The 25,176-nt window shown below is 42.9% G+C and overlaps 1 protein-coding gene across 1 annotated transcript in view; it reads left to right on the plus strand.

Annotated features, from left to right (window-relative positions):
• Nucleotides 1-25,176, plus strand: part of ADAMTS12 (ADAM metallopeptidase with thrombospondin type 1 motif 12) — a 278,989-nt gene that overhangs the window by 235,247 nt on the left and 18,566 nt on the right. The window contains exons 17-19 of the mRNA XM_074995694.1: nt 4,189-4,315; nt 18,636-18,846; nt 22,778-23,920. Coding sequence (XP_074851795.1) covers nt 4,189-4,315; nt 18,636-18,846; nt 22,778-23,920 — 1,481 coding nt within the window. The remainder of the gene's footprint in view (nt 1-4,188; nt 4,316-18,635; nt 18,847-22,777; nt 23,921-25,176) is intronic.

A 25,176-nucleotide genomic window follows, 5' to 3' on the forward strand; every position in this document is an offset into this window, starting at 1 on the left:
GGGACTCAAAGAACCCAAGACCCCCAGTTTCCTCAAAGATTGCCATGTTCATGAGTTGAATTTGAATATGAATGTTAGTTCCAAGCATTCTTTCTGTAGACTGTTAAAGTCTCTTTTCAGTAGAACACAAGAAAATGAAAAAGAGACCGAAAACTACAAGATCTCTTCCAAACATTCATAAGTCTTTATCACCCACTGGGAGAAGTAACAAACAAATTGACAGGGTCAGACAAATACCCAAAAACCAACTACTCCAAGATAGGCCCAAAAAATCCAACAACAGAACACCACTGGTCATTACCTACAGCCCCCAACTTAAACCGCTGCAACATGTTGTTAAAGACCTACAACCTTTCCTAAATCATGATGCCACAATCCAGAAGGCCCTAGGTGACAGTCTTGTTCTTTCCTATAGACAATCTCCCAACCTTATTAGGCTTCTCACTAGCAACCACAGGCTATACCACAATACTACTAATCCTGGAACTTTTCCTTACAACAAGCCCCGTTGCCAATTTTGTCCAGTTATCTATTCTGAAAATACATCACTGGACCTAACCACATTAACTACAGAATCACGGACACATTCTTCTGTTCCTCAACTAACATCACATATGCCATCATGTGCCAACAATGCCCATATACCACGTACATAGGACAAACTGCAAACACTCTTCGACAAAAGAATCAATGGACATAGAGCAGACATCAAAAATCTCCAGATACACTAACCTGTCAGCCATCACTTTAATGGAGTGGGCCATGCTGTTGAAGATCTGAGAGTTTGTTTTCTGCTGAAAAGAGACTTTAACAACCGTCTACAGAGGGAATGCTCGGAACTAACACTCATATTCCAGTTGGACGCATGAACACGTGGTTTGAACAGGGACAGCAATTACCTGACCCATTATAAGTACTCTTACACAGTTTGATGTTTTATCTAACTCTTAACTTCCCCATCCCACCCCACCCCAACCCCTCAGCTCTTCTGATTTGCCAACCTTGATAACAATTTTTGGATCTCTGTGCTTTATATAATGAGTCTGTCCTGGTAAGGCTATGAGCTGAAGAAGTGGGTCTGTCCTATGAAAGCTCATCACCTAATAAGTTATTTTGTTAGTCTTTAAATTGCAACGTGACTTCTTTTTTCATATTGACAGAATACAGATTAATGTGGCTATCTGTCTGTCACTAATCTATAAGAGTTTTTCAAAGGGGTCAACAAACAGATGGCGAAGGGGGATCCAATAGATATGGTGTACTTGGATTTCCAGAAAGCCTTTGACAAGTTCCCTCACCAAAGGCTCTTACGTAATTTAAGTTGTCATAGAATAAAAGGGAAGATCCTTTCATGGACTGAGAACTGGCTAAAAGGCAGGAAACAGAAGGTAGGAATAAATAGTAAATTTTCAGAATGGAGAAGGGTAATAGTGGTGTTCCCCATGGGTCAGTCCTAGGACCAATCTTATTCACCTTATGCATAAATGATCTGGAGAAAGGGGTAAATTGCAAGGTGGCAAATTTTGCAGATGACACTAAACTGCTCAAGGTAGTTAAGACAAAAGCAGATTGTGAAGGACTTCAAAAGGATCTCACAATACCGAGTGATTGGGCAACAAAACAGCAAATGGAACGGAATGTAGATAAATGTAAAGGAATGCACATTGGAAAAAAACCCCAACTGTACACACAGTATGATGGGGGGCTAATATTGCTATAACTCTTCAAGAAAGCGATCTTAGAGTCATCATGGATAGTTCTCTGAAAAAGTCCATGTGGTGTGCAGTGGCAGTCAGAAAAGCAAATAGGATGTTAGGAATCATTTAAAAAGGGATAGAGAGTAAAATGGAAAATATCTTATTGTCCTTATATAAATATCCTGAATACTGCATAGAGATGTGGTCTCCTCATCTCAAAAAAGGTATATTGGCATTAGAAAGGGTTCAAAAAAAGAGCAACTGAAATAATTAGGGGTTTGGAGTGGAACCCATATAAAGAGAAATTAAAGAGAGTAGAACTCTTCAGCTTAGACAAGAGGAGACTCAGGGAGGGAGATGTGATAGAAGTATATAAAATTATGAGTGGTGTGGAGAAAGTGAACAAGGAAAAATTATTTACTCATTCTCATAATATCAGAACTAGAAGACACCAAATGAAAGTAATGGGCAGCAGGTTTAAAACAAATAAAAGGAAGTTCTACACCCACTGCACAGTCCAACCTGTGGAACTAACTCCTTGAAAGAAGGGGTTGTGAAGGCTAGGACTGTAACAGGGTTTTAAAAAGAGCTAAATAAGTTCATGGAGGTTGGATCCATTAATCAGGCTATTAACCAGGATGGGTAAAGAATGGTGTCCCTAGCTTCTCTTTGTCAGAAGCTGGAGATGGATGTCAGGAGAGGTATTGCTTAGAATCATAGAACAATAGAGCTGGAAGAGACCTAAAAAAGCCATTGAGCCCAGCCCCCTGCTCTAAGCGTAACCAAACCCATCAGATCAGCCCCGCCAGGGCTTTGTTGAGGCAAGACTTAAACACCTACAGGGATGGAGACTCCACTACTTCCCTGGGTAGACGATTCCAGTGCTTCACCACCCTCCTAGTGAAAAAGTTTTTCCTAATGTTCAACCTGGACCTTTCCAACCGCAACTTGAGACCATTGTTCTGTGTTCTGCCCTCCATGACCACTGTGAACAGCCTCTCTCCAGCCTCTTTGCAACCCCCCTTCAGCAAGTTGAAGGCTGTTATCAAGTCCCCCCTCAGTCTTCTCTTCTGCAGACTAAACAGTCCCAATTCCCTCAACCTTTCTTCATAAGTCATATGCTCCAGCCCCCTAATTATTTTGGTCGCCCTCTCCTGGACCCTCTCCAGTGTATCCACATCTTTCCTATAATTGGGGGCACAGAACTGGACACAGTACTCCAGATGCAGCCTCACCAAAGCCAAATAAAGAGGAATAATCACTTCTCTGGATCTACTAGCTATGCTCCTCTTGATGCAACCTAATATGCCATTAGCTTTCTTGGCTACAATGGCACACTGTTGACTCATGTCCAGCTTCTCGTCCACTACAACTCCCAGGTCCTTTTCTGAAAAACTATGCCCTAGCCAGTCGGACCCCAGCCTGTAACAATGCTTGGGACTCTTCTGGCCCAAGTGCAGGACTCTGCACTTGTCCTTATTGAATCTCATCAGATTTCTTGCAGCCCAGTCTTCCAATTTGTCTGTCAGTCTGGACCCTTGATCAGTACCTGTTTGATCCACTCCCTGTGGGGCATCTGGCATTGGCTGCTGTCGACAGACAAGGTACTGGGCTGGATGAGCATTTGGTCTGACCCAGTATAGCCATTCTTATGTCCTGTGAATTGCTCCTCCTTCCCCTGGAGAGCGTTGCTCTCAATACTCCCTCCTGTTTGCAATCACCTGCTCACAAGCTTGCCTGGTCTTTCAAACAAACAGCTCAGGACGTGGATCTCCAAACACAAACAAACAGACAAACAAACCCAGTACCCAGTCACAAGTAATTATAGCAGTGTTTTTGTTAAGCTGACTTAACTTTGTAGTATAGACATGCCCATGGGGAAAAGGAAAAGGAGGAAACTAACTTGGATGGTTGGGAGTTGACTTGTAAGTGGTTTATAGCTTATTGTAATAAGCCGTCAACCCAGTACTTCTCTGATAGCCTGGGCCCATCTGAGCTATAACACTGCATTTCCTCTGTGGGCAAATGGAGAGAGAGCATCTTGCATTCATTCCAGCACAGAGGAATGGAGTTCAAGTTACAAATATACAGCATGCAATCTAAGCAATGACAGCGTTTATCTCCTCAGTAGGGGACTGAGCTGTTGGCATCTGTTTTAGCTGTGTCCCTTTTTCTAAAGGGACAGACATATTTATTTTTCCGGTTTGAGATTCACTAAGATATTTCAAGTGCTGTGATATGCTTCTTACTGTTCTAATATGAGCAAGAATACCAAATTAGCAGGAAATAGGCCTCCCCTTTTGAAAACAAAACTCATACCGTGCACACTGATTTTCACGCAGCTTCTATTGCCTTTTTCTTTTTGCTTTCAAAAACACAGACTGCTCTTTAGTGGAGTGGGCCTGGTTAGCCAACATGATCAGTGCCCATTTGGAAATGAGCACAAAGATTTAAGGATTTAATATGCATGGGGAAATTATTATTCTCACAGGTGTTCAGCGACAGACAGCCAGGTGTGTGAAAATGGGAGGAAGCGTGGTCAAAAACTCATTCTGTGACCCAGAAATGCAGCCAAATGGACAACAAAAGAAATGCTATGCAAAGGATTGCCCACCCAGGTAACAAATGCTGTGAATTCTAAGAGGATACTGCACGGAGCTCTATTCAGTGTGGTTTATTTCAGTTCAGACATTGTATTCAGGGGAGGCAAAGGACACAGGAACTGCAATATGAGCCCAGGCCAATAGTCCACCAGTGGTTTCTAATAGTGATCACCACCAGGTGTTTTAGGAGAGAGTGAAAGAGGTCTGTAAAGGACAATTTCAGAATTATCTGCCCATGAGAAAAATATCTCACTATGTGCTAATGGATAGTCTATGTTACAATGCCTGATTTTGTGTATCTCTTATAAATATCTTATCTCATAAAACTGTGCATTTACACTAGTGGTTCCCAAACTGTGGGCATGTCTCGCTATTGGGGGGGCGGGTGCAGAAGAGAGCACAGTGAGGTCTGGATCAGTACCAAGTGCCACCTAGACCCACTCTGTCTCCACCTCCAACCTCGGCCCCAGCTACAGCTCTGATTCCAGCCATGGCCCCAGTTGTAGCATGCACATCCTGTGAGGATGTGAGAGCACAGTGCACAGCTCACCAGATCACTGTCCTCCCCAGCCAAAGTGAGGAATGAAGCAAACTGTACTTTTCCCTCACTACCTGACAGCAAAGAAGGGGAACACAGCAAGCAGCAAATCTGGGGGTGGGGAGTCTCCCTCCTCCCACAGCACAAGCAAACCCTGACCTTGCTTAAAGTTATGAGAAGAGGAAGCTGTATACCAAATTTGGTGGTCCTACCTCTCACCATTTAGGAGTTTTTGAACAGACAGATGCAAAGACAAACTGATGTGCACACAAATTCTAATATATTTATTTCTTTTGGGGAAATAGCTAGAAATGCTGTCACAGTCTGTGCAAATAATTTTAAAAAAGTATAAAGCACACGCTTGGTAGTAAATCTATAGAAATTGCCCAGGAAGTCAATTGTTTGTAGAATCAGACATATTAACCAATGTCTTTCATAATAGCAGAGGCTAACCAGAACACACAGGTACATTTTGTATTCACAAAAAAATACAAATTAAGCCTCAAAGAGAAATGACTGGGTTACTCATAAGTTAAAAGATGCTTAAATGCCATATTATTTAGCTTCTGCTTCTTACATTTGGAAATCACTGTTTCTCTTCAATAGCAGTCACAGCCCGCTGTAGTAAATTGGGTTGCTGTAAATCATCTCTTAGTGATTACAGAATTATGGTAAACATGACTTGTGCCTTGTTTTCTGCACTCTGCTGATGAGATGCTCTAGCCTTAATCCCAGTCTGATTGACAGTTCTAAAACCATTAATAATGCTTTCTCTCTCCCTTGGTAAATGTGCTTTACAGAGTACTAGTGGTAATGGTAAGATATTGATACAGTGCAATTCAGGAGATTCAGAAAACATAGTCAAAAGGATTTGGTAGTTTGTTTATCTCTTCTTAGCTGTGATAATTAATTGCGTGTGATGTACATGAGCTGCTTGACAACATATTTACTACCAGCAGCAGCACCAACCTGGGCAGTAGCCATGATTTGTGATAATTAAAAACGAATAAGTAAGTAATAGAATGAGGAATCTGTAGCTGCACTTAAAGCACACACATGCCACATAAAGCATGGAATTTAGTAGCCCCGGTTCTAAAAACAAAGAGCTCTGCTATTTGAGCTAGTGGAGCATTGAAGTTCCTTATCAAGCACTAGAGCAACTTAGCCTCTTTGTAGACTGGTCATTACGAGACAATACAATCACAGGCTGAGGTGGTGTTAACGTTCCATTCCACAAAGGCCAGTGGTGCATGTACAAGCACTCACGTGCACTATAACCATGGACTCAGGGTCTACATCTACACAGCAAAGTTGTTTCGAATTAACAGCCATTGTTTTGAAATCACTTTGCGAGTATCGACGCTGCGCACATGCTATTTTGAAATAAGTTCAAAATAGTGAGCACGTTATTTCAAATTTTGTAAACCTCATTGCAGGAGGAAAAAGGCCTATTTCAAAATAGGCAGTGAAGACACGGAATAGTGCTATTTCAAAATAAGTAGGGTGACCACATTGTCCTATGGCAAATATGAGACACCAGCCTCCAAGCATGGGGAGCTGCTGTCCCATGTCAGGGCTACTCAGCAACATTGAGGCACCAGGGAATGGGACAGCTGCCCCACAGAGGAGCTTCCCCACAGCAGGAGCTGCCTCCCAGAGGAGTTGGATGCCAGGGAATAAGGCAGCTGCCTTGTGATTGGACTCTCTGAGAGTGGGAGCTGACTCCTCTAGGTGTGGGACACCAGGGAATGAGTCAGCAGTCCTATGGCAGAGCTTGCTGACAGAGGGGGCTGCTGCTATAGGGTACTGGGAAATGGGGCAACGGTCCCACGGAGGAGCTTCCATGCAGCAAGAGCTGCTGCCCTGAGTCACAGGATGCCAGGGAAGAAGGCAGCCACCCAAGGGAAAAGCTCCCTAGCAGCTGGAGCTACTGTCCCAAGACACCAGGTGCCAGGGAGTAGCCAGCAAAATATGGGACAATTTGCCCATTTTTTAAAGAAAAGTCAAGACACCTATGAGACAACTTAAATAAGGGACTGTCCCAGTAAAAATGGGACAGATGGTCACAAACCAAACTATTAATGGCATTATTTCACTTGCTGAAACTGTCAGAGATTCTAGGGATACAGGCTTGACTACTCAATGCTTGTGAAGAGCTGAGAGGGGATTTAGAGGGTCAAACACAACACAATCATAGATGGATCCATGATTGGCAACAAAACACCCACTGGTTTCTTGGACTCAGGAGCTAAGTTACCATCAAAGGCGATACTCTTATTAGCCAGTCATCCACCTTCCATAGTGCTGATCGCTTCTTGATGAAAATGTATCATCAAAAGCAGTCATGAGGAAGCTTCCGTAGCCAACTTCTTTACTATCTACTGGATCCCATGGGCTGAAAACCTAACAAGATTAGCCATCAGACAATGAATTTGCACCAAATCACACAGTAAGTGGAAGACATTCCATTCTCACTATGCAACTTACCTTTGATTACAAAGTGTGTAATCAGCATGGCTGCAAGTCGTTTAGGGGCATGTCTTGGCTTTCACCTTCTCAGCTAATAGATCCCAGGTTTCTGAGAAATCCAGAGTCCTAACATTCACATTTCTTAAGTGACTGGCACTCTTTCAGGAAGGGGTGGGGCAGCCACTGTGCTTACTGGGATGGTACCTGTGCTTCACCCTGGTCCCCTGATAAATGGGAAGCGAGGAGAAAGTGTGAATTACTCTGCTGCCCCAACCCGTCACTGGCCAGGAGTGAGGGGCACATACACAAGCCCCGTACTTTTCTGTCCCTCCCTGATCGTCCGGGGAATGGGAAGAAGAGCAAGCAGCATCCAAGCATGGCTGCTGCCCCCTGGCCCTCCTGAAATGGCACCTTTAGTGACTGGGGGTAAATGATAAAATCCTTTTGCCTGTTCTCTATTTAAATCATCTGGAGCTACATAAGACATTTCTAAAATATTTTATTTAACATAAAGGTGTAAAGAGTCAACTCGGAGTAGGCCAGAAATGGTTGACTCCAAAATGGGAAAGTAGCATTTGGTGGAAATACAAATATTAGAGACCCATTAATTAGAATGGTATTGACAGGCAGGAACACAGGCAGATGTTGGTATATTATTTGGTTGGTAAGCAGGTATTTGTGGATGCTCAATATAAAATTCATTGTATTGTCCAAAAATGAAAGAGTGATGTTTTTTTCTTTATTTAATTCTTCTGTACGTACCTGGTGAATAGAAATTTTCTTCCTTCCCTCTAAAGAAAATTGCCCTGGCCTTTTTTGACAGGTATAACTGCTCAGACAGAATGCCCATAAATAGATCACTTGGAAAGTCTTCAGTCGCCTGCTATCTCAGCAGTGTTCTGACCTTCTGATGTACATTTGCTGCTGTTTATAGGAGCAAAACTTTTTTAACCACTGCTAACCTTTACTCAACAAATTCCAGCAATTCTGCAAGGACAAAAAGTATGGTTATTATTTGTATTACAGTAAGACCTAGAGATCCTGGTCAAGCTTGGAGACTTACTGTCCTGGGGGTTGTATAGAAATAAGGCAATAGTAATATGTAGGCCTATTCACCAGTAGTTCTTGCAATACTTTACAAAGAAGTATAGTGTCCCTAAGACAAAGGGAGGGACATGACTTATCCAACATCAATGTGAATTGAACCCACACCTCCTGCACTCTCTTCTAGTGGGCTGTCCATAACATCACCAAGACAAGCCCTCTGTCATAGTGCTCATGATAGAAAACCATGAGATGGACAAATGGAGAAAGAAAGGAAGCGTCTGTATTTCCAACTTTCTGGGGCAGGAATGAGGCACAGAGAAGTTACGAGAACTGAAGTCAGATCTCCTACGTCCCAATGTCTTATCACACTGCTCTGATCGTGGAAGCAGAATGTTGCTTATGCTACCTTAATTCATCCCTCTTGTGCATAATCATTATAATATATGAGATACAAGCTCTAATTACATGACCAAACACTGTAGTTTCACAGGCCCCTGCCTCATTCAGTGCACTGGATGGAACTGCTTTAGGGATGAATCCCCCCTCTTCCACCCTCCATAAAAGAAAAGAATAATATATATGGAGATACACATCTCATAGAACTAGAAGGGACCTCATGAAGTCATCAAGTCCAGTCCCCTGCCCTCTTGGCAGGACCAAGCACCATCCCTGACAGATTTGTATTTTAATCTATTTGCCCATGACCCCTAAATGGCCTTCTCAAGGATTGAGCTCAAAAGCCTGGGTTTGACAGGCCAAAGCTCATGTGTATATGTGAGAAGGAAAAGATGAAGACTAAGAATGTAGGGCTTGCTCCTGCAAGCTGCTGAGTACTCCAGTGCTGAACACTGCTGAGGTCAGTGGGAGCAAAAGGTATTCTGAATGTATCGCAAAAGATAATGAAGCACAAAAGATGCTCCATTAAAGCAGGGTGGGGAACCTTTTCTGGGCCACTGACCCTTAGACAAATCAGTCAGGGGCTACAGAAGTGAGAAGGGAACTCCCCCCGCGCACTGACTGAAGTGGTTTCTGATGCTATGGGGGCCAAGGCTATGGGTTTGGGATGGGAGAGAGGGTGCAGGAGCAGGCTGGGAATTGGAAGGTCTAGGTGGGAGAGAGGGTGCAGTAGTGGGCTGGGGGAGGGCAATCTCGGCCGGAATGGGGTGCAGGACTGGGGTGCAGAAGCAGTCTGAGGATGTGGGGTCTGGGCGTGAGGGCAGCATAGGAGTGGACTGAGGGAAAGGGGTTTGGGATGGGGGCTGGGCAGGAGGGGTGCAGGAGCAGGCTAGGGGTGGGTCTAAGCAGGAGGAGGGGCGCAGGAGGGTTTGGGGGGCAGAGTTTGGAACGGAGGGATTGGGATGGGATTGAAGGGCCTGGGAGGAAGGAGCTGCAGGAGCTTCTTTGGGGGCTATATGGTCTGGGTGATGGGGATGCACTTACCTGCTCGCACCTAGATGCACATGGGTCTGCACCCCCTGCTTCTGCTCCCAAGCACCACCTTCTGCTGCTCTGATTGGCAAGAATTACAGCCAATCAGAGCAGTGGTATGACACCTCTGGGCACCACTGCCAAGGCTGGTGCTGCTCCACCTCCCCTTTCCCTGGCTGGGGAAACAGCAGCAGCAGTGCTTCACCAAGACACTTCCTGCCCCCTCGCCTCTGGCAGGGCCTGTGGGCCAGATCGGGCCCTGGCTTGCTGGATCTGGCCCACAAGGTTCTGGGCTCCAAACCCTCCACCCTGCTGCAGGCCAGATGCTGTGGGCTTCAGGTCGAGGTGCAAAGAAGCCACAGTCTGGATCCAGACCATGGGCCAAGGCTTCCCACTGCTGTATTAAAGTCGATAGGAGTATTCATATGCTTCAAGTTACATAGGAAGCTGAAAAGCCTACCTGGATCAGGGCCTTGCTGAACAGTAGTGGGTACAAAAAGAGCCAGAAAGAAGATCTGGGAGGTGTAAGCATTGTACAATGTGAACTGATTCACCCTGCCAGTGTATTTTATTTTACGGCTGTGCTCCACCACGATTTGGGAGTATCTCAACAGCTTGCCAATTTCACTTTGCTGTTTCAATCTGCATGGAGGGGAAATGAAACTGCTTGAGACAAGATGCAGGAGGACAGAAATAATAAGATCCAAAGGTCTCAGTCAGGACTGAGGGTCCAGTGTATTGTGCAAACATGTAGGAGAAGAATTCCTGCCCACAGATCTTACTGTCTAATTTAAGAGAAAATGCGCCAAACAAGAAATGGGAAAGGGAACCTAAGGAGGACCGTAATGAGAACAGATGGTTACACAAATTAGCAATGTGCACAGCTTGATGGCTCAGAGTCTTTTTTTTAATTGTAAGGTTATAAATAAATAGCTATCAGCAGGCATATCAATGACATCCCTGTTGCAGTTGTGGAGTGAAACTATCAGGAGACAGAATGGAGGTGGAAACAGGAGCCAAATTTGAGAAAAAATTATTAGGATGGGGGAGGTAAGAAGTAATAGTGAGAGGTAAAAAGTGCAGAGTGCTGTATTGCAGAGTAGATGCATGGAAAAAGAGAGAATGAAACTGGACATTACAGGCAGGTCCCATTGGGGCAGGGTGGCCTAGTGACTAGGTCCCCACAGTACCTAGGGGTCTGAGGTGTAGGACTTCAGCCCACTTACTAGAGGCTGTGGAGAACAACAAGAAGTCTTGTGGCACCTTATAGACTAACAAATTTTGGACCATAAGCTTTTGTGGGCAAAGACCCGCTTCATCTGATGAAGTGGGTCTTTGCCCACGAAAGCTTATGCTCCAAAATATCTGTTAGTCTATAAGGTGCCACAAGACTACTTGTTGTTCTCGAAGCTACAGACTAACAAGGCTACCTCTCTGATAGAGGCTGTAGGTTAAGTTTGGGGCCTGGCCCCTGGACTCTAGCTTTCCCCTTGTTAGTGGGGAAGGGTTTCCTCAGGATTCTCCCCCCTTTGCACCTGAAGGAGTATTTGGAGGCTGTGTCCTTCGGTGGCTGACCAAGGGGCAGCTCTGGCCCGTGCCCTGTGGATATCAAAGCCAGCTCCTGAATCTTTCCTGGTCTGCCCTGAAATGGGCTGTCTTTCCTTCTTTCATCCTGCCTTCAAGCCTGACACTGGCTGCAGGTGAAACAGGGCAGGGCTAATTGAGCAAACAAGCTCTGTTTAGCCCCTGCAGGCTAAAGGAGGACTTCCAGGCCTTCCTCTCACTCCCTTACAAACACCATGATAATTTATCATACCGTTTTTAGCTTGGTAATATTTATTTTACCTTTACTCTCCCTTAGTATCAAGCAGTATCTTGCCCACAGTGATGTAGAAAGTAATAGCTTGCTTCCCAGAGGTAATGAGCTGGTACAAATATTTGCCATGGGGCTATCAGAGGAAATGATGAGAAGCAAGAGGAAGGAGGTGCATTATCGCTTTTGGTAACACAGCTGAAATCCTCAATGTGGTAGTTGAGAAAGTCAGATGATCAGTCAGCATGAATTGAAGTGCTTTCAGTTAATACAGTTGGTGTTGTGCACAGAAAATGTCAGAGGTAGAATACAGTAATTCAGCTAATATGGTAGATATTGGTTCTGTTTCACATAGTACAATAGAATTCAAAATACTAATTCTTTGTCCTTATGAAGCAGGCCAGGGTTACTGCGGAATGGGAGGTTTCTTCAAGTTAAAATGGTTGGTCTTATTTGGTTTTCTTTTTGCTGAGAGACAAGATTAATTGTGGAATTGTAGGAACTTTTCCCTTAAAATGCAAAGATATCTTTTTAAGTGCATCTAATGATCTTATTTAAAGTATTCTTAAACTTCATTAACTAGTTTTGCTTTTTCAGTGTGCTGGAATGGGAGAATTCCACTGTTTTGGCACATGTTGAATACTGTCCCAAATAATTAACATTGGTATTTAATAAGAACATAAGAACATAAGAATGGCCATACTGGGTCAGACCAAAGGTCCATCCAGCCCAGCATCCCATCTGCCGACGGTGGCCAATGCCAGGTGCCCCAGAGAAGGAGAACAGAAGACAATGATCAAGTGATTTATCTCCTGCCATCCATCTCCTGCCCTTGTTCTGAAGGCTAGGGCACCATACTTTATCCCTGGCTAATAACCATTTATGGACCTAACCTGCAAAAATTTATCAAGCTCTTTTTTAAACCCTAATAGAGTCCTGGCCTTCACAGCCTCCTCGGGCAAGGAGTTCCACAGGTTGACTGTGCGCTGTGTGAAGAAAAATTTCCTTTTATTAGTTTTGAACCTACTACCCATCAATTTCATTTGGTGTCCCCTAGTTCTTGTATTATGGGAAAAGGTAAATAATTTTTCTATATTCACTTTCTCCACACCATTCATGATTTTATATACCTCTATCATATCGCCCCTCAATCGCCTCTTTTCCAAACTGAAAAGTCCCAGTCTCTCTAGCCTCTCCCCATATGGGACCCGTTCCAAGCCCCTAATCATATTAGTCGCCCTTTTCTGAACCTTTTCTAATGCCAGTATATCTTTTTTGAGGTGAGGAGACCACATCTGCACGCAGTACTCAAGATGTGGGCATACCATAGTTTTATATAGGGGAAGTATGATATCTTTTGTCTTATTATCGATCCCTTTTTTAATAATTCCTAACATCCTATTTGCCTTACTAACTGCCGCTGCACACTGCGTGGATGTCTTCAGAGAACTATCCACTATAACTCCAAGATCCCTTTGCTGATCTGTCGTAGCTAAATTTGACCCCATCATGTAGTACGTGTAATTTGGGTTATTTTTTCCAACATGCATTACCTTACACTTACCCACATTAAATTTCATTTGCCATTTTGCTGCCCAATCACTCAGTTTGCTGAGATCTTTTTGTAGTTCTTCACAATCCCTTTTGGTTTTGACTGTCCTGAACAACTTGGTGTCATCTGCAAACTTTGCCACCTCACTGCTTACCTCATTTTCTAGATCATTGATGAACAAGTTGAACAGGATCGGTCCCAGGACTGACCCCTGGGGAACACCACTAGTTACCCTCCTCCATTGTGAAAATTTACCATTTATTCCCACCCTTTGTTTTCTGTCTTTTAACCAATTCCCGATCCATGAAAGGATCTTTCCTCCTATCCCATGACCACCTAATTTACATAAAAGCCTTTGGTGTGGGACCGTGTCAAAGGCTTTCTGGAAATCTAGGTATATTATGTCCACTGGGTGCCCCTTGTCCGCATGTTTATTAACCCCTTCAAAGAATTCTAATAGATTAGTTAGACACGACTTCCCTCTGCAGAAACCATGCTGACTTTTGCCCAACAATTCGTGCTCTTCTACGTGCCTTGCAATTTTATTCTTTACTAGTGTTTCTACTAATTTGCCTGGTACTGATGTTAAACTTATCGGTCTATAATTGCCAGGGTCTCCTCTAGAGCCTTTTTTAAATATTGGCGTTATATTGGCCGTCTTCCAGTCATTTGGTACCAAAGTGGATTTAAAGGATAGGTTACAAACCACTGTTAATAACTCCGCAATTTCACATTTGAGTTCTTTCAGAACCCTTGGGTGAATGCCGTCTGGTCCTGGAGACTTGTTACTATTCAGCTTATCAATTAACTCCAAAACCTCCTCTAATGTCACTTCAATCTGAGTGAGTTCCTCAAATTTGTCACCTAAAAAGGCTGGCTCAGATTTAGGAACCTCTGTAACATCCTCAGCCGTGAAGACTGAAGCAAAGAAATCATTTAATCGCTCCACAATGGCACTGTCTTCCTTGATCGCTCCTTTTATATCTTTATCGTCCAAGGGCCCCACTGCTTTTTTAGCGGTCTTCCTGCTTCTAATGTATTTAAAAAACATTTTACTATCGTTTTTTGAATTTTTGGCTAGCTGTTCCTCAAAATCTTCTTTGGCTTTTCTTACTACATTATGACACTTAATTTGGGAGTGTTTATGTTCCTTTCTATTTTCCTCACTAGGATTTGACTTCCACTTTTTAAAAGCTGCCCTTTTCTCTCTCACTGCCTTTTTAACATGGCTGTTTAGCCATGGTGGTTCTTTGTTAGGTCTCTTACTGTGTTTTTTTATTTGGGGTATACATTTAAGTTGGGCCTCTAGTATGGTGTCTTTAAACAGTTTCCATGCAGCTTCCAGGGATTTTAGTTTAGTTACTCTACCTTTTAGTTTCTGTTTAACTAGCTTCCTCATTTTAGTGTAATTCCCCTTTTTGAAATTAAATGCCAGAGTGTTTGACCGCTGCGGTGTTCTTCCCAACACAGGAATATTAAAAGTTATTATATTGTGGTCACTATTTCCAAGCGGTCCAGTAACAGTTACCTCTTGGACCAGATCCTGCGTTCCAGTCAAGACTAGATCGAGAATTGACTCTCCCCTTGTGGGTTCCTGTACTAGCTGCTCCAAGAAGCAGTCATTTAAGGCATCAAGAAATTTAATCTCTGAATCCCGTCCTGAGGTGACATGCACCCAATCAATATGGGGATAATTGAAATCTCCTATTATTACTGTGTTTTTTATTTTGATAGCCTCTCTAATCTCCCTTAACATTTCAGCATCACTATCACTGTCCTGGTTAGGTGGTCGGTAATATATTCCTAATGCCATATTCATATTAGAGGAATGAATTGTTATCCATAATGATTCTATGGAACATTTTGATTCCTTTAGGATTTTTACTTCATTTGATTCTATATTATCCTTCACATATAGTACCACTCCGCCACCCGCACGACCTGTTCTGTCTTTCCGATATAATTTATATCCCGGTATGATAGTGTCCGACTGATTGTCCTCATTCCACCATGTTTCTGAGATGCCTATTATGTCAACTTCCTCCTTTGATATGAGGTACTCCAGTTCACCCATCTTATTAGACAGACTCCTAGCATTAGTGTAAAAGCACGTTAAAAAACTACCACTATTTATATGTCCGCCTTTCACAGACACGTTGGATTTTTTTATATGCGATTGTTTCACATCTGATCTTGCCCATATATTATTTCCCACGTTCCCTATCTGACTAACTTCTAGGGAATCCCTATCTATGGAGCCTCGTGTAAGAGAAGTCTCCGTCCGATCCAGGTGCTCCCCCGCACCAATCGGCTTTCCCCCCACCTCTTAGTTTAAAAACTGCTCTACGACCTTTTTAATGTTTAATGCCAGCAGTCTGGATCCACCTTGATTTAGGTATTTGGTTTCCTTGGAGTTGCTTTTCTTGGAGATTTCAGTGTATATTTGGACTCCATAACATATGAGAATGACAAATGAAAAATCAATACCCTGGTATTTGGTATAAAGGATGGTTCGAATAGGAGAGGCAGACCCCACAGAGAATGGGTAGATGATATAGTAGATTGGGGTGGAGCTAGTCTACAGGAACTAAGCCACGCTGCACTGGACAGGGAAAGATGGAAGGAAATAGTGAGAGAGCATCAGACACCAATGGGTGCTGAGCCCACGGTTGTTGTTGTTGTTGATAACATATGAGCATAGCCATAATGCTCTTTTTGCCTATAATGCGCATGTAACCCACACTCCTATATGTGGTTAACTGTCCCATGTAGTGGTAGCTAGACCATGTCAGAGAGAGAGACTAAGTATCCTCCACAGCCACAACTTGGAGCCACCAGGCCCTTAGCTCAAGCTGTAGAGACCCCTGCACTGAGCTCCCAGGTTCAAGCCTCCCTGGGGGTAGCTGTTCATATGTACTGACAAATCAGAGCTTGTATGAGCATGTGCTCATCCGTTGAAACCTATGGAGTTGTATCGAGGAGTTTGAAACTTCTATGTTTTACCTAGAAGGCCAATGAGAGCTCCCACAAAGGTGGCCAGAGCTTAAGCCTCCTTGTTGAGTCTGCTTTGGATATTTTGGGGTCTCAGGATGCAGCTATTTTGAAATGCAGACAATATTGGGTACTTGTATCACCGCCAATCCTCACAACCCTAGTGACCAGTGAATCCTACAGATTTTGGAATTGTGTTAGGCCCAAAAAATACCTGATCATGTCTTAAAATCAGATGATAACAAACCAGGAATTGCTATAATGTTAATTTATTATTTCTTTCTTAGCATTTTTGTGTAGTACTGTCTGGTAAACAAGTAGTAGGTCAAATTCTTGATTAAACCAATGCAACACCAACTGTATTAATTTCATTGGAATAACCCCAGATATAAATTGGTCCATAATTAAATTTGATTCTTCTGTTCTCGTACACATTTTTTTTGTTTTGTTTTAGCTCTTCATTCAACTCAGAAAGCAAACAATCAGCAAGGAGAGTCAAAGGTGACAAAAATCTGTAGTGTAAAGTATAAAACTGGATTTTTTTTCACTCTGATTAATCAAAAAATGAAATTCTGGTCAACCTGAACTTATTCCCAAATTCCTGAAGTGCATTAGGTCATATTCCATTTGTTGCCTATCGTCAAGAAATTTTTTTGCAAATGTTTTCAATGTGTTTTAGATGAAATCACAAAATAGCTGGGGGAGGTGGGGACCTTCTTACAACCTTGAGTCCTGAGCTTTCACCTGGAGTATGGGAGATCTGGTTTGGTTTTCATCTCTGACTGATATGGAAAAAAGGATTTGAATTTCATTGTCCTGTGCTGCAGAAAAGAATCTGGCTAATGGGTTCTGGAGATAGCCTGCCATGTAACTTTCTCAGTGTCTCCTGTTGAATGTGTTTCAGCATATATAAATAGTCATTACAGAACAGATTGTATGTGGAGCTCCTCTATCCTATCTGAGAGCCCTAACCATCAGACTTTAGAGGCATCCTCATTCTCTTTCCTTCACACATTAAGTATTCGTTGGCAGTAGTATTGGCATATAGCTAGGGAATGAGAGTGAGAATAATTGACTCAGGAGAAGAGATGGGATTTACTGTGTCTCTAAGATGAAAAACAATTGTAGACAAACAATGGAATTATCTGCTATGAAACTATCCTTAAGAAGAAAGAAACTTAACAGATTATATAGATTTTAGGTCAAAATCAGGGCTCATGTAAATCTACTGACTCCAGTAGAGTTGTATGTTCTTATACCTTTGCATCAGCCCCTAACTTTGTAAGCATTTGTTTAGTTGACAATGTGAAGTTTCAGAGGGTATGCCTGCAGCCCAAGGAGCACGTGTCATTTCTCATTACTTCATGGACTTTAAATTCATGGGTGGGCCAAACTCCCAGCTTGTATCCCCCTTCCTGCCTGAATCCCTGCAAATGATAAGGTCACCCTGAGCTCTTTTAGATAAGTTTTGCAAAACCTAATTAAAGTATTTTAAGATCAGTCATAAAATGTTGATGCTTCTCTAATGGCCTTTGACTCCCTTTCTTATCATGCAACCCTGCCATGCAAGTAACTGATTATATTGAGAACAACAAGAAGTCTTGTGGCACCTTATAGACTAACAGATATTTTGGAGCATACGTTTTCGTGGGCAAAGACCTGCTTCATCAGATGCATGATCTGATGATGCCTCTGTTGAAGCGGGTCTTTGCCCATGAAAGTTTATGCTCCAAAAAATCTGTCAGTCTATGAGGTGCCACAAGACTTCTTGTTGTTCTCGAAGCTACAGACTAACATGGCTACCTCTCTGATGATTATATCGAATGGTCCAAGATAACATAACAGAAAATAATTGGATGAAATTAAGGAAAGGATAAAGCAGGTTAATTCTAAAAAAATTCTAATTGTGAGGTTTATTATAATGTGCAATATTGCCCTAAAGGAAGCAGCGGATGCCCAAAAGTTGTTTTTCAAAACTAGACAAAGCATGGGAGAAAGCACTACAATGAACAACCCTTTACTGACAGAGCAACCGATGAGTTGATCTGTTCAGCCTCTTTTAGTGTTAGATCACATAATTTGTTCTCATTTGCTTTTGGTACTAAGATCATAATGAGCAAGTGAACAATAGGAATGAATAAACAAAACACAAAACTTCCAGGACAGCACAAATGTCAGTCACATATAAGCTGGGGGGGAAGAATCTGAATATGACTTATGATCCTTTTGTATTCTAGAAATGTAATCTTCAGAGTTGACTGTTGATACTGGACCAGTATCTGATGTGCACCTCAGCAACTTGGCACAGAATGGAAAGGGAAATTAAGTGCTTAATTTTTTTCTTTGAGGAACTTAAATACAAGCTGAGAACTCTTCACTATGTTACTTCATCCGTATTGTCTGAGCCTCCCCAAAGCTACCAGTATCTTGCGTGCCTGAAACAGATTTATGTTTTTTGCCTCCTGAAGTTCTGCATTCCCTTTGGCTTGGATTACAGGTGGTGGGCAGGAGAATGGCAGACATGTTCAACCACCTGTGGCCCAACAGGAGAGAAGAAACGAAACGTCCTTTGCATCCAAACAATGGGATCCGATGAGCAGGCATTGGGTGATAAAGAGTGCCAGCATCTGCTGAAACCAAAGACCCATCTTTCGTGCAACAGAGATGTCCTGTGCCCATCTGACTGGTCAGTGACCAACTGGACTGAGGTAAATCCATGACAGCTGATAGCACTAATGCTTCTATTCTGTCTCCACCTGCCTTCAAATTTCAAATTGGAAAGTCTTTTCAGAAGGAATCATGTGGAGAAGCAAAAAAAAAAAAAAAAGAAGCAAGTGACCAGTGCCCCCTCCTCTACAGAATTGCTAATGAAGCTATTTACCCAGCTGACTACTTAGAACAAAGCCCTTGTGGATAGCCAGGTTCAATTATTAGTTCTGAGCTCAAATCTGAACTTAAAAGATGAACATCTTAATCTTGGAGAAAGATTTGCAATTTAAATTTCAAATTCATTAGTAGTAAAATGGGACGTTGATTCTGCCAATAGATACAAAGCTAGCTCCAGAGTTAGACATTTGTTTCAGGCTCATCTTTACATAAAGGAGTGATGGGTAAAAGCAAGGATAATGATGCCTTTTCTGACAGCAGGATGCTGTTCAGACACTAGTGTTACCTCTATGCTGTGCAATCATAGAAATCTTCAGGGCCTTGCAGGCTGACTCCTCAGTGAAGGCAAAATAAGTGATGAATAGTTCTGGTGTATTCTGTATGCAACTTTCTCTACTGGTGTACACCAATCCTGGAAAACATACGGACACACAGTGTACAGGAAATCTCTTGTTCTCAGAATCTCAGACCAATCCCAGTGCCCCATCCCCAGAGAGCAACTATAAACACAGTTATTTAGGTACTTAGAGACAAACACACGCACTGCTGTCTTAGATGCCTCTCTCTTTGGGTGGTAGGTGGGAGCGTAGTGGGCAGGTAGCCTGCCTGGGGGACCTGCTGGACTGCTGGCTAGGAGGTGCCTAAGATAGAGTGTTTTATGTAAAGGAAATGACATCCTTACAGCCCTTTTTAAAATTTAAGATTATGAAAGACCAGGTAGAAGCAATTTAGTGCTGAATGCCCAGGAGATACTGGAGAGATAAGTAACAGAGAGAAAGCCGTGCTAGTCTATATACCATCAAAACAAAAAAAGCAGTCAAGTAGCACTTCACAAGAAGTCAAGTAGCACTAACAAAATAATTTATTAGGTGAGCTTTCATGGGACAGACCCACTTCTTCAGACCATAGCCATACCAGAACAGACTCAATATTTAAGGCACAGAGAACCAAAAATAGTAATCAAGATTGACAAATCGGAAAAAAATTATCAAGGTGAGCAAATCAGAGAATAGAGGGGCTGAAGGGGGGTGGGAGTCAAGAATTAGATTAAGCCAAGTATGCAAAAGAGCCCCTATAATGACCCAGAGATATCAGAGATTTGGAGAGATAAGGTGTAACACCTCTTTATCAGACTCACTTACATTGGTGACAGTTTGCCAGATACTGGACAAAGTCCAGTATGCAGGTTGAACTCTGATGTTCTGTGTGAGAACATGCAGCTCCAATGACACAGGGATAGTGCGGCACAGTGGAAATAAGATAATGCCATACACATTTTGAATGGTGCTTCCACATTGTTGTAAAATGGGAGATAACTTCAGCTGTGTGAATGGCTTAGCTGAAGTGACTTACTTGACTTAAACCCTTGTACTCCGCGTGGAGCATAGGTCATCTACAAGTCTCCTCCACTTCACTTTGGCTACGTCTACACGTGAAGCCTACTTCGAAGTAGCTTATTTCGATGTGGCGACATCGAAATAGTCTATTTCGATGAATAACGTCTACACGTCCTCCAGGGCCGGCAACGTCGATGTTCAACTTCGATGTTGCTCAGCCCAACATCGAAATAGGCGCAGCGAGGGAACGTCTACACGTCAAAGTAGCACACATCGAAATAGGGATGCCAGGCACAGCTGCAGACAGAGTCACAGGGCGGACTCAACAGCCAGCCACTCCCTTAAAGGGCCCCTCCCAGACACAGTTGCACTAAACAACACAAGATACACGGAGCTGACAACTGGTTGCAGACCCTGTGCCTGCAGCATAGATCCCCAGCTGCCGCAGAAGCAGCCAGAAGCCCTGGGCTAAGGGCTGCTGCCCACGGTGACCATAGAGCCCCGCAGGGGCTGGAGAGAGCATCTCTCAACCCCCCAGCTGATGGCCGCCATGGAGGACCCAGCAATTTCGACGTTGCGGGACGCGGATCGTCTACACGGTCCCTACTTCGACGTTGAACGTCGAAGTAGGGCGCTATTCCTATCTCCTCATGAGGTTAGCGACTTCGACATCTCGCTGCCTAACATCGAAGTTAACTTCGAAATAGCGCCCAACGCGTGTAGACGCGACGGACGCTATTTCGAAGTTGGTGCCGCTACTTCGAAGTAGCATGCACGTGTAGACGCAGCTTTTGTCTCAAGACAAAACTTCTAGCTGACTCCAGGAGTACCCCAGTTGTCCTTCAGTCTCAGTAGATCTTCTCCACATAGTCCAAGGTCTTCCTCTTTTGTGTTTTCCTTGCAGGTTCAATGTGTGACCTTGATGGATTATGTTGGATGATGGTTTTCTGAGAGCATGGCCTAGCCATCCCCACTTTCTTCTCTTGGCTTGAACATTAAGCGGTTCTTGTCCTGCTCTGTTCCAAAGCTCCTCATTTGTGACAAAGTCTGACTGAGTGATGTGAAGGATGTACCTCAGACATTTGTTTATGAATGTTTGTAGCTTGTGATTTGAAGACTTTTTAGTATGCCACGTCTCACATCCATACAAGAGCACACTCTTCACATTTATGTTGAAGATCCACAGTTTCATCTTCTCAGATACTATTCATGAACTCCATATGGAACAAAGAGTCTTGAATGCAGCTGTTGCTTTCCCTATCCTGGTACTGGTCTCCTTGTCTGTTCCCCTGTCTCTGTTCATAATACTCCCTCCCAGTGTGATGGTGTTGTTGCTTGGCTGGTTGACCCTCATTGTCTTGAAGTTTCCCTTGTTAATGCTCTGGCCAGGGAATGAGGCAGTTTTGTGTAGGCACCCCACCTAGACCACCCCATGGGCCATGCCTTGTCATGGTGAGGAGACTTATATATATATATATCAGTGAGCCAGAGAACTATGCCAGTGGGACCTACAGCTCCTGGAATGGTCACATGAACTGGACAGGGCAAAGGATAGACACCAGACAAATCTGGATCACCTCTCCCTGGTAAAAGGAGTTGGCTTAGCGTTAACAACCCTATCCATAAAAAAACAAAAGTAGCTGAAGTAGCTATACCAAGATCTTCCCACAGTGTCTTCACTGTGCTATGTAGAAAGAAGTGTGTCTGCCATTGACTTCCCTCACGCTCCTCAGGAAGTCAGAGTACACAAATGGATGGGAGAGCGCTCTCCCATCTGTTTAGTGTGTCTTTATGAGAACTGGCAAATTGAGACTTGCTGCATCAATTGCATCATTGCCAGTCAACCATCAAGTATAGACATACTTTAAGAATAAAGTGGAAACTTAGGCAGAACCTTTACTATGTATGCTGACTGATGGTGACCAAAGCAAAGAGTATGTATAGGGGAATTTGAAACACAGGTTAGCTTTTGGAGTTGGAGAAGGTTGAAGGACATTACATGAAAATGAACCTCTTGGAGGCTGACAGCAACCCAATTTGAGTAAACCCGACGTGTTTTGGGGGATGGCCTTTTAATGTGGGGAAAGGATTGTGCAAACAGAACTTTAAAATAATGTTCTCTATAATACTCTGTGCAATGGAATGATCCCAGTTTGAGATTGTAATCTGTGTCATTTCTATCCACTTTGATGACATTCACTATGTATAGCATGTAGGAAAGTATTACAAATCTCCCTTTCATGAAGAACTCCCTCTTAGTAAATTCACAATGCTTATGTCTAGGGGAAAGCTTTGTTATTGATTTTGATTAAGAACATGGATTTTTATGGATTGATGTGGATTTTGTAATAATGTGTATGAATATGTGCAGGAAAATCAAGAGATAGAGACTGAAAATTTAATATTTATTTTGCAGTGCACAGTTACATGTGGTGGCGGAGTACGGACTCGTAAAATCACTTGTGCCAAAAACAACGATGAACCGTGTGATATGTCCAAGAGACCAAATTCTAAGGCTCTGTGTGGCCTTCAGCAATGTCCTTCCACCAGATGGCTATTGATACCCCGACTGAAATCCATTAGAGGAAAGATCATAATAAGGAAAACAACAGTTAATCCCAAAAGAGACCAGTCAGACAAAATACCTATCCTCAAACAAGGCCAAAGATATCAGACAACAACAAAAATACCTGAGTTCCAAAGCACAACTACTTTGGCTTCTACTTCATCCAATTTTGTCCACTCTTCCGAAAAGGACAACCTGGAAAATAGAACATTGCAAAATAATTCTACCAGATCAAATAATGATTATAATTATCCTTTTGTGCTTAATGGAAACAGATCACACCAAGAGAGTACTCTAAGTAATAGTTCAAGTACAGAACATATAAGAAATGTCCAGAATATCTCTAATACATATCCAGACTCTGCTTCAGAAGGGGGGCTTGTTCAGACAGGAAAGGCTCATCCAACCACCTCATTAACCAAAAGTCCAGAAGTAACTCCAGGCTATGGCTATTTAACTGAAGAGTCTGACCACACTGATTGGTCAATAGAAGGCAATGAAAAACCTATTGACATCCCTTACAAAGCTGAAGGCAGCCCTGCAATCAAAACCAGAAGCAAAATGCCAAACGTCAGGTCTCGTGTCATTGAGACTCCCAAAATCTCACCAACATTTTATCAACATGAATCTTTTGCACAGTCTACTAGTAGAACAGCGGCAGATATACTATCATCTTCAACAACAGTGACCCTAAGGAGTGTCAGTGTGCAAATAGATACAGCTGTCACTGAACAGATGACCACAGAAGAACCTGTTACAAAAAAACAGTTTGATAATGTATCAAGATACCAGTCTGGAAATGGAGCAGAAATGGAACTCTCTGACAAGACAAATTACAAACAAAGCACAGTATCTCCAAGTCTTAAAGATGCACCAAAGAACCACAGCATAGTTTCTGAGGGAAAATTGCCCCCTGCTGGAGAACTGGACTATGCAAGAAAGTCCAGTGGTTTGCATGGTGATGTGTACTGGATAGTAGGGAACTGGAGTGAGGTGAGTAATTTGTAACTCATAAGATGTTGAGATTTAACTCATGGATCTGCTGCTGTGAGCAGTTCTGGTCTCTTATGTTTAAGAAAGGTGAATTCTGACTGGAACAGATGGGCTGCTAGTGTAACTGCCCCCAGGCAGACTGGAACATAGGACCTCTGGAGCTTAATGTGGGTGCTGCTACAGCTTGAGCTCAATGCCAGCCTGCTCTCAAATTAGGCTGTAGAGGACACTTATTCTTTCTCTGTGAAGTGATCTATGTGCCACTACATGGGACAGTTAACCACACATAGGTGTGTGGGTTACACTAGGATGATCAAAGGTCTGGAGAACCTACCATATGGGAAGAAATTTAGGAAGCTTGGTTTCTTTAATTTGACCAGTTGAAAGGTGAAGGTAGATATGACTGATCTCTATAAATACATCAGAAGGAGAAACACTGTGGGGGAGAGGAGTTATTTAAGGTAAGGCCTAGTGCAAGCAGCAGACCAAATGGATATAAATTGACCATCAGTATGTTTAAGCTTGAAATTAGATTAAACATTTTGAACCATCAGATGAGTGAAGGGATAGAATGGCCTTCCAAGGTCAGTAGTTTGGGCAAAACATCCTTACAGCCCTTTTTAAAATTTAAGATTGTGTAAGACCAGGTAGAAGTGATTTAGTGCTGAATGCCCAGGAGACACAGGAGTGATAAGTAACAGAGAGAAAGCTGTGCTAGTCTATATACTATCAAAACAAAAAAGCAGTCAAGTAGCACTGACATTTTGAACCATCAGATGAGTGAAGGTATAGGATGGCCTTCCAAGGTTAGTGGTATGGACAAAAAACCTTAATTGTTTCAGGACTTGACAAGTTTATTGAGAGGATGGTACAATGAGGTTATCTGTACTGGCATATGTGACTGCTCTTAGCAAGTATTTCCAATTACTAGAGCTGGGGTGTTAGATGGGGATGGCTCTTTCCCAGCTCTCTATTCAGTGTCTCTGCCCACATGCTCAGAATCTAACTGATCACCATATTTGGAGATCAGGAAGGAATTTCCTCCTCATTTGCATTGGCAGAGATTGTGGGGATATTTCATCTTCACATGCAACTTAGGATATGGTTCACTTGCTGGGCTGAACTAGAATACATGGCAGATTGTCTGTCTTCAAAATCTTTAAATTAGTATTTGAGATCTGCAGTAACTCAGCTAGACTGTGGGTCTATTATAGAGTGCACAGATGAGGCTCTGTTGCCTGTAATGTGCAGGAGGT

Source organism: Carettochelys insculpta, chromosome 5, assembly GCF_033958435.1.
Source record: "Carettochelys insculpta isolate YL-2023 chromosome 5, ASM3395843v1, whole genome shotgun sequence".
Taxonomy (NCBI): domain Eukaryota; kingdom Metazoa; phylum Chordata; order Testudines; family Carettochelyidae; genus Carettochelys; species Carettochelys insculpta.